The 10,000-nt window shown below is 46.8% G+C and overlaps 3 protein-coding genes across 3 annotated transcripts; all 3 read right to left on the bottom strand.

Annotated features, from left to right (window-relative positions):
• Window positions 1-238: 238 nt before the first annotated feature.
• LDX57_007459 (uncharacterized protein) lies at window positions 239-916 on the bottom strand. Its single transcript, XM_046089175.1, has 2 exons — window positions 545-916; window positions 239-473 (listed from the first exon to the last, which is right to left on the bottom strand). The coding sequence occupies exons 1-2, from the start codon at window positions 701-703 to the stop codon at window positions 411-413; spliced, it is 222 nt and encodes a 73-aa protein (XP_045945145.1). The 5' UTR covers window positions 704-916; the 3' UTR covers window positions 239-410.
• A 6,317-nt stretch (window positions 917-7,233) lies between these two features.
• Window positions 7,234-7,778, bottom strand: LDX57_007458 (uncharacterized protein; the record flags this gene model as incomplete). Its single annotated transcript, XM_046089174.1, has 2 exons — window positions 7,234-7,304; window positions 7,370-7,778. 2 exons carry the CDS (start codon window positions 7,776-7,778, stop codon window positions 7,234-7,236), a joined length of 480 nt encoding a protein of 159 aa, XP_045945144.1.
• A 171-nt stretch (window positions 7,779-7,949) lies between these two features.
• LDX57_007457 (uncharacterized protein) lies at window positions 7,950-8,369 on the bottom strand (the record flags this gene model as incomplete). Its single annotated transcript, XM_046089173.1, has 1 exon — window positions 7,950-8,369. One exon carries the CDS (start codon window positions 8,367-8,369, stop codon window positions 7,950-7,952), a length of 420 nt encoding a protein of 139 aa, XP_045945143.1.
• Window positions 8,370-10,000: the final 1,631 nt, after the last annotated feature.

Here is a 10,000-nt window from a genome sequence, read left to right as displayed (position 1 = left end):
TCCTTGGATATGGATACGAGCAGGAAGTGGTTTTGTTGTAAATGAAGCCTGATAGTGCAATTGAGGTTCTTGTTAAATGTTATTGTATTCACTTCCAGGTCTGCTTCCACTTAGCCACATTGCAAAGAGCTCCTCGCGTAGTCGTTAGCATTTGAAGATTCTAGGACGGCTTTTGCCCAGTGGTTGACCCAAAATGCCGGTTAACTAAAGCCCCGAAATAGAGCCAAGGAAGATAGATGTGAAGACCAAAGGCTTCTTTAATTGGAACGCAATCAAAACTCTAGATACATCTTCCTCCACTGAACACTTTCAAACAACCCCTCCGTCTCTGAACATCTTCCTCCTATTGTCGCTGAGATTAGGTCCGGCGACCAAAAGTCGAGCTTTCGATAATATATCGGTCAAGCTGTTTAGCACATGGCCCAGCCAGCACCCTCGGTGCAGCACTTGCCGGTGCTCTCGGAGACATCCACCTAGACAAGCCGTTAGTGGTATCCTTTTCAATGTCGCGAAGCCATTTGTATCTAATAGAGACTCGGCATACCTTGCAGTAGTAGCCTTCGTCACAGTAGCCGAGGCTGCCGTCGGAAGCGCACTCCTCCTTGTATCCGAGGACAGTGTTCTCGTCGCGAGCCTGAACGACGGGGCCGGCAACGGCGCCGGAGATGAGGGCAATAGCAGAGAAGAGGTAGAAGAACTGCATTTTGAATGATTGACTGTTTTGGGTTTTCCGCCTGGGAATTCCGATCAAAGAATGTAGATTAAGAGAGTGGATAGAGAAGCTGGAGGCTGTTGAAGAGAGTGTTTGTGAGTGAGTGATGATGCTTTGATTTGAGGCGAGAGGATGGGTCTATTTATGTCTTTTCGTGTCTCTATACTGCCTCTATTTCCCTCATTCTAGATTGCCTTTTCTTCGCGGCCTATACTTGGAAATGCGTAGGTTGCGTAAGTTGGAACGATGCCTGGCGCATCACTGTTGTTGAGCAGGGGCCGAAATAAAGGGCTATGCATCAAACTAACCCAAGATGAGATTAGATGGATAGACAATCTCACTCCTGGTCCGGCTTGGCTTCCAGGGCGGATCCAATACCCTGAACTCTCGAGGTGGTGCTGTTGGAAATAAGCTCTGATTCTAGAGGGTTGACCCCAGCCCGCAATGCATGTCAGATGGGCGATGTGAATCGATCTCGAATGGCCCCAAGGGGCCAAGTCTTTGCGTAGTCTAGTACAGAATAAGTATATACAGACCCCTGCACAGTAACATTGACCCTATACTCTAGGTTACAGGGGTTAGCCGAACAAGCGAATAATGATCAAACATGCTGATTAGCCGCAAAATCAACAATCGATGATTTCCTGTTTATCCTTCCTCCAATGCTACTCTGGACGGTTTTCTGAGTAAGATTCTTCAGCTTGATGTGTATTATGATCTCTTGCTTCATATGTTGGTTTTGCAGGCTTGTAGTCTTTCTTCAGTGCGAAGGTGGATAGGGGGCTGTCTATCATGACGGCAGGACCAGAATAGTACACAGTTTCCCAGCCCGAGTCAACGTATGTAATCTGCTGAGATCCTTAACAAGCTCATGCTTTGCTTGGCTGACTACTTCTGGGGCCGTCGGGGCGGAAGCGGCTTCTAGCGCCTTTTTGAGCCTGCAGGTTAGGGGCCGTGGAGCCCCATTCTTTGGCCCCCGGCCCCAAAGTCGGCCGACGGTTTGTCTGAGTGCAACGCTACAGGCACGAGTTGACTAGATTTGTTCTCTAATTGGCTATGGAGATGGAGTAAGGGGTAGCCGGCAGTCGACTATCATGCCATTTCCCCATATTCTAACGCGTCCATTTCTAAATCCTTCTGTCTGTGCGGCTCAGCACGGCACAACCCTTAGGCACTGCCTCACTTGTGCCTTGACGTGTGACAGCGGTCGATCTTCCCCAGCAAATCTGTGTCTAACTCAAGGGCTGGCTCCACGAATCACTCCATTGATATTCGATCACTGTCGGCATCAGTAGGAAGATCCGGATGGCTTCCCGGACCATCATTGTCTCTCTCCATTCTCAGGCTTCTTCCTACTCCAGAGAAAGGACCGTAAGAACATTCGAGTTTCCAATACCAACAATGTCCAAGGAACGTAAGACTTGTGGTTGGGCCGCAGGTTGACGGCCGCGTGGCCTTGGACCCCAGGCAGGGGTCCTGAACGGGCCGCCCTCAGCCACGCTGCGGTGAGAACGAGCCAGCATCACCATGCAGCCAGGCTTTTCACTCTTTCTCAAACGGTTTGGCCAAGGAGCTCGGTGTTCGTTTACAGTGAAACATTCCAAACCATCGCGTGGTCAATTTTATTGGCCGGTGCGAGTAGCTAAGACGGCAGTCGGTTCTACCCATGTTTCGTATGTTTTAGCTTGGCCTTCTTTCCTTGCAGCAAGGTTTCTTCTGGCGCAGAAGGCTCTCAACACGACCATCGTCTTCGATTGGTTTCCCTCTCATGGATTTGTTAAACACACCGAAGTATACGCCAAATATCTCTAACATCCTTTGGGTGAAGGAGTGGTTAAGTCCCCTTCATTCCGCCAAGTCCCAACTGAAATACAATGCTTAGCCTTGTCCAAGAATGCAACATAACAGGTCTTCCTCTCCGAGTGAAATTGTTCCGCCGTCATCGCCATGCTTGCCTAATTTAACTGTTTCCCCACAAACATAGGCGGAACTCCGAAAATAACCGCTTAGTTCTAATGCCGCACTTCTTCCCCGAGAAAGATTATGCTTTTGATCTCCTTAATAATGTTGAATAGGTATCAGGATGATAGAAAGACAGTTCCCCACGGCATCTCTTCAGGTAGGCTTTCTAGAAAATAATTCCTTTTGCCTCGTTCTCTATAAACTAGACCTCTGCCCTCTTCTACGTCTTCTTTACCGGAATAGGGCTGACCATTGTAGCGTTGGACGCTACATAGGAATACTCTGTGAGGCCACCAAGAATTCAAAATCAAGCATGGGGGAGCTCCACAGGTAGCCAGCTTCAACAACCGCGACCTTTGGTAACTTGTTATCGAGCATTCTAAATTTGTCTCCATGTCATGCAGAGCACGAGGAAAATTCCAAACCCCGAAGGAGGCAGTTGCAAAAGCCTTGTTGACTCAAGTCTCATGGTAAGTTGATTTACTCTTCGCTCGGCAATTCATGCAGTTGGGGAGCATATTGCTGGCCTATAGTGGGTGAAATTCGTATTAATGTATAGATTCGTGAAAGCTGCAGGGATGGTCGAATTCATGGGCTCTACCAGTAGATTTGGTCGTTGAAATAATTGTGAGGGAAGGAGAGGTTCTCTTGGGTCAACGTCTTTCAAACATGTTTAGTCGTGAAGTAGAAAGGGATAACGTATGAGGCAATGTAAAGATGTGATGCGCATTGCAATGCAAACCATTACATCTTAATTACTCTACTTTATTTTTGTTTCTCCAACAAATTCATGCTTGTACACATGAGAGTAGTATTTGAAATCGCAAGCGAGGAATGCTTTATCGTCAGCAAATATAACCACTTCACTTCAACATCGGATGATTGTCAAACAAAAGACGCTGGCACAATAGCTATATACGTATAGTGGAATAGATCGGATTTCCCCGGTATGCCTGGCTTCTCTCCTTGAATTCTTGGGTTTGGCTGAGCCATTGCATTGACAATGTTGTTGAGATTACGCCACAACAGGTTGAGCTGGAGATATATATATAGTTCCGGCATGAAGCACGCAACAAGGCCTTGACGACGGATTCAAAGCACTACACCTCCTCAGCGAATTGAACTTCGGGTCTATCATAGGATATTAATTAGTTTTAAGGAATTACGTTAGAGTTTATATGTAATGAAAACCGACGATGGCTAAGCCTGAAGTACTATGTAATTAGTCCATACTCTCTGCTTAACAATACTGAGTAGGCTGTCATGTTTCACCATGTCACATGTACCTAAGAGAGGAGGCCACATAGTTTAACTATGACTGTGAAGTTTAATAAATAAATAAGGCAGAAACCTTTCTGCCTCTATGTATTATACAGGAAATACAGGAAAAGATTTCGTGGATGTATATTACTAAAGGCTTAGCCTGTGGTTCCTGCGAATATTCCTGGTATACTATAAATAATCTGTTCTCTAAGACGCACGGAGATCTAACAGGAGATACTGGGCCCTACCATGCATGTGGACTGGTCATAGCTATATGGGGAAGGTTTTTCATGTCAGATAGAATAATATACCACTGTTAGAGAAAGGAATTATAGCCTATCCTATATAGACGTATGACGCAATCTTAGATAAGTTGCCGCTATTTAGTTACTGCCAAAACCCCCAATACCAGACTAATAGTCATGTAACTACCGGTTCTGTGGTCTTCTTCCCGCGTGCAAAACTGTCATAATTACTCCCCATTATGCTCTGTTCCAGTGATTGCTCCTTGCCTACTCGCATCTGCTCTAATGTAGGATGTAAAGGATACCACAAGTGGATCCAAAGGTCCTTTAGTAGACCCCTTAAGCAAACCATTGGCTCCAAAACCCGATCATAAAGCGCCCACTCAAAAGCAATCTTCTCTGGATTTTCTGGATACCAGGGTATCTCTCTGGCATTGGACAGATCCAATTCTAAAATTGGTTTGCCAGGAGGGATTGCAAGGGAAATAAAGTAAAGGGAGATAATCCAGTCCTCTGTCTCCTTATTATTCGGTTGAAATGCCCGACGATTATTCACGTTAGGAAGCTTCCAGTAGATATGGCGCAGGTGTGGAAATGAACTTTTTGGGAAACAGCGAAGAAATGCCGATTTTTGTCCGCTCCATGCTGCGCCTGCTGCCGAGCCTGTGGGGTCACATTGGACTTCGAGGATGTTTTTGGAATACAAAATCGGTATTGCTAGTTGCCTTATTGTCTCGCTAACTAGAAATATCATATCTGGTGTCTCCCAGCATGGCAGAGCGGTAGAGAACGCCGTATGTGTTGATGGGCAGTAGTATCTGTCACCGGGCTGACGCCGGCCCCAAGAAAACGCATTACAACAAAGTCCCTCACATTTTCGGTGGACAAATCTATTCCGGAGCGATGAGTATATTAGTGACGTAGGAGCAACAATATCTGAGAACTCTAGTATGCGTAGTTGAAGTTCAAGGGGCAGATCAAAAAATCGAAAGATCACTGGAGATTGTCCGAGATATCTGGTATTTTGCCGTATTGTCGTCATAATTATTTGCTGGAGATCTGGATACCAATAAGGGCCCAAACGGATTGACCATTCCCTTAACCGAGGAAGATATTGGAGTGGATCCAAGAAGGCTGCAGCAGTTTCTTTGGTTGCAGCATCGCACATTAAACGGAGTTCTAGCTGGTCGTCATGTTTGATATATGTTGCTAACTTGTCACATATATACAGCCAGTCCGATAGGACACCGGTATTCTTGCTAAGTTGACTGTCTTTCTCAATAATTTCGCAAGCTGTACCGTGACAGCGAGCTGTACCCAACCACTTAATCAGCAGGTATTTGATCATGTGATAGTCTAGGCACGAGTCTGCCCAGACCATGGTGTTCCCATTGCAACGATTCGGTCCCCTTGCCATCTAGTTCGTTAACCAGGCCTATGGTCGTGAAAAGCCATCTTATCAGAAAGCGCTGTACTCAATGGTGTCGCTAACCTCAGAAATGGTCTATCTTCTCATTTCTCAACGAATATCAGCAGGAGCTCGCTAAATACATGGATTGTTTGATATCAAGGACACATATCACCGCGAATTTACTTCTCTAGTCCTGACCGCGGAGCTCTTAGCCGCCACATATATGCTTATATTGCGCGGCATCTCTCTTTTCGTAGTTCGGGCGAGACTTAGGTACCGGTTGCGACATGCTACTACACACAATCCCTTCAATATGTTATCCAACAGCTATCAACCCCCGAGCCAGGAAGCGATGCACTAACGGCTAGTATGATACTCGATAGCTTTGAGGTAATGGCTGCCCAGGGTTAAGATTATTGCTCGCGCTATGAGAGCGCAGTTTAATTTATTGGTTGAGTAGATATACTGTGATTCTCTATGATATGAATTCAATTGGATTTGGTGGGGAAGAGGCTAAGAGCATAACCCCACACTTCACTCCCCGGACACGGGTCGGGATGTTCTCAACTTGCCGAGAAGCAACTCGGCCTTCTTTGCCGAGGGCAGCTGTTCGTATCTTATTCCCAAATGCTATCCAAGAACCAATTCACCTTTATACAGCCGATAGAACATCATTCCATGCTCTCAGAATGGCTAAATTTGCAGTGGGATCACTTGATCACCTCGTCCTTACTGTCCGGTCCATTCCGGCGACCGTCGCCTTTTACACCACCCATCTTGGCATGCGACATGAAATGTTCATCTCGCCTGCCAATAGGGACATTGAGAGGCAAGGAGATGCGAAATTTATTTATATTTAGATGTCGCTAATGGCGTCTTGCTTTTTTTTCGAACAGGAATGCCCTTATTATTGGCTCTCAAAAAATTAACCTCCACCAGTTCACCAAGGAGTTCGAGCCCAAGGCACAGAACGTGCAGCCCGGGAGTGCTGATTTATGCTTCCTGACCGACACGAATGTCGAGTGCGTGCTTCAGCAATTCTGAGATGCAAATATTGAGGTAAAAAACATCATGCCAATGAAAGGTTCAGACGCTAAATAATTTTCGCAGGTTCTGGAGGGTGACAAGGTGGTGGAGCGGACTGGCGCACGGGGCAAAATCCTGAGTGTTTATGTGCGCGACCCAGATGGAAATTTGATCGAGTATGTCGCCCCCCCTCTTAGGATTGTTGCAAGTATCATGTTCTTGGCTAAAGAAATTTCTCAGGGTGTCAAATTATGCTTAGCGGAAGTATTATGTGCCGGATGTGGGCCACATATTAGAAACCTATAGATCCTGATATAACTGATTAAGCTACTGTCTTGCAGAACACTTTGGTCATATGCCTGCTTGCATCAAAGATCTATAGTTAGTTCTGACGACTCCCGCAATATGGCTGGAATAGACCAAATTTGCGCCTTTTTATGGTGCACAAGAAGCAGACTTTGGCCAGAGTTGACATAATTTTACTGCTAAACGCTGGTGGAGGTCGGTTCGATCTTTTCATTCATAGCAAAATAAAGTCTTGGTCATATTCACATATTCTATCTGGCATTTATTTCCTCCCGTCTGCGCTCTTGTGACTTCCCCCGTCCTCGTCCCTAAACTCGCCCTTCCAAAATATCAGAGTGCCCTTCCCAAATATCAATCTCCTCCTCGTCTTCCAGCTTGCCTGGACCAGAAACCATATATGTTAGTAAGCATCCAGGGAAGTTAAGTATCAAGAAATAGCACTACCATTTATCTTTTCCCCAAAATGGTCCCGAGACTGCGAAAGCATTCTGTTGAGAAAACGTTCAAAAAATGCATGGGGGTGGCGCAGGTAATAGGCCCTCTCTGCTTCTTCTTCCTCCATCCGTTCCTCGCGTAGAGATCGCTCCTCGGGAGTGAGGTCATTTATGTCGGCATGAGACACTCTCCAAGTTCGTGATGAGGGGTTTTCCGGCTCGCGAGGGTGGATGGTTGTTTTTATGGGAGGGGGGCTGATAGGACGCACGTCGGGGGTCTTTGCGGCGTCATCCTTGGTTGGCGTATTCGGCTCGCTTGGACTGCTTCCTTTGGGCAGCCCAGCAGGGGTTTCATGTTTCTGGGGGAGTTGACGCGCGCGCGGAGCTGGCGGTGTTTTAGGAACTTCAGTTGCGTTCATTGTTTTGGTGTGATGAAAAATCACGACGATGGGGTGTGGGTAGTGAAGGAAAGATGGTGGATGAAGGGGATGGACTTTGACTCATGGGTCAGGTGATGCAATGCGTGCCTAATGGAGACGTCACTATGGGATAGCAACGGAACCTCAGACCGGAGTAGAAGATAGCTAACTTTAGGCTACAGGACCTTCCTTGACAGTACGTGCTGGCAAGATCCAGCACCCTCCAGCAATTCGAGGATCCGGCATTTCAAAACGCTCAATGTTGCCCAGACTCGAGCCAAAATCCAATTCGTATACTTTGGTACGTCGGAGGTTACTAAACGCCATCTCCGGTAGTTTGAAGGTAAAGGATGCCCAGTCATGACTGGCATTGACGTGCGTAATCGTGGCCTTGACCTGTTTGTCGTCGACAGCCTTACGTGCTTTGTGGGCACGGAAGACCAAGTCCTTGACCAAGGTAAATAAACTTGATTCCTGCTCTAGCATCGGTGATCTTGGGTAGGTCGTAGCCGCAAACACGATTGCGTTTCCTATATGGTTATCGGGAATCAGAGAGTCGACATTTGACCGCGCATTAATGGTTGTCACCATAGAGGAAGATCGCGATGTTGATGTTGAAGTCGACGTGCCGTTTACTTTGCCACGTGCTCGGACCACACATAGCCAGATCAAGGCTGAGGCACATCGTTGAGAAATATCCTTGTTCTCGCATTGGCGTGATCAAGGCCTTGATCATGAGAGATTTGACATAGATCCCTCAAATATTCCAGCGTATCATTAGAGAAGTAAAGCTTGCGGCTGATACTGGGTGTGTCCAAATTGAAGTGAACCCCATATGCTTCGTTGTTGGAGAGAGCCACAGTGCCTTGTCTAACACTGCGGACCCTCTCCCTTATATCTTGCTGTTCCTGGGGTGAAGTGATGGGTGCTGAATGCTCCGCCGAACAACAGTGTGCAACAAGTGATTGAAGAATATTAAAGCAGCCTGCTCCGTCCATCGCGGGATGAAAAAGAGTGGTTGCTAAACTGATCCCGTCACGCATGATATTTACCTGGAAGCGGATTAGAGGGTAAGCTTCACGCCGTACTATCTCTAGAGGAAAGCCAGAGAAATCATTGCTGAATATAGCTGAATTCTGAATATATGATATGCCCTGTGAATGAACCTTCTTGTGCAACATGGGATAATCCACCAGGAACTGACGATTGCCAGGTCGGACTTGTAGTACATTCCGAGTTTTCGAAGTGTTCTTAAAGACGGCGTTTCCACCTAGGAAGGATAGGTGTTGTACCAACCGGTGGACACCTTTGTCAAGCGCAGAGATGCCACTAGTGGTGTCCCGAAGTGCAAATGACGTGAAAACGGTCGGATATATAGGCGGGATCAAATGGTCCAACGGGGACAGGTGATATGGCTTGAAAAGGCCCGCCATAAGGTTGCTTCTGTTCTTTTACTAGGTGCCAATTGATGAGAGAGTGAAATACTGTCGGTTCTGGGGAGTAGGCGGCAGGAAAGGCTGAATCAGGGCGTGAATGCGCCGATTTATCAAACACCCCTAGTGCATTCTTATATTAGTCAGCCAATTTGAAAGTTTGAACTCTTATCTGAGCAGCTGCAAAGTCAACAACATCATTCCTGTGGGGTCTTTGACAGTCTCGTGAAGGTTCTAGGGAAAGGTTCCTGCACAGTAAGAAGCGGTCACCGAGGCAAGCGATTCATTGAAAGTCTCACTGATGATACGATCATGACCTGTTTACCTAAAACGGCAGGCTGCTGATGTCGACGCCACGCAGCAAGACGAAATAGAAAGGTTTCCAAGAACCAAGGGATTCCCGGGAACGATTGCTGGGCGAGGGTGGTGTCAACGGTCTCAAGATCAGATTTTCATATATACTGCGGTATCATCACTCTGGCGTCTTTTAGTAGCGATAGTATTTGCGTACTGCATTATAGGGCACTGTAGGAAATTCATCCCCAATCTCGGTCGTCGCACGAATTAATTCTTATGCTGCAGCTGTGCCATTCGTGCACTGGACTGGCCTATTACTTTAACCCCCTTGCATTAAGGGGTCGAGCAACTTCCGACACATTCGAGATCTTGCCAGCAAGAAGGTTATCGTCTTTAAACAAAAGAGGGAGCAGAAGACGCTGAGCTCAACCGGGAAATGAAGATGACGTCAAATCATTTCTTCGCTACAAATCCCGGGGCTATGGTGACTCT

The sequence above is a fragment of the Aspergillus melleus genome, assembly GCF_016097325.1.
Source record: "Aspergillus melleus strain CBS 546.65 chromosome Unknown contig4, whole genome shotgun sequence".
In the NCBI taxonomy this organism is placed as follows: Eukaryota; Fungi; Ascomycota; class Eurotiomycetes; order Eurotiales; family Aspergillaceae; genus Aspergillus; species Aspergillus melleus.
Note: the sequence above shows the minus strand (reverse complement) of the source record. Positions and strands in the feature narration are given on the sequence as shown.

What these genes read in the sequence shown, in the direction of transcription:
- LDX57_007459 (XM_046089175.1), bottom strand. Translation starts at nt 703, where the DNA reads ATGCAGTTCTTCTACCTCTTCTCTGCTATTGCCCTCATCTCCGGCGCC. An exon ending in ACGAAGGCTACTACTGCAAG is followed by an intron (nt 474 to 544) that starts GTATGCCGAGTC and finishes CGGCTTGTCTAG; the next exon opens with GTGGATGTCTCCGAGAGCAC.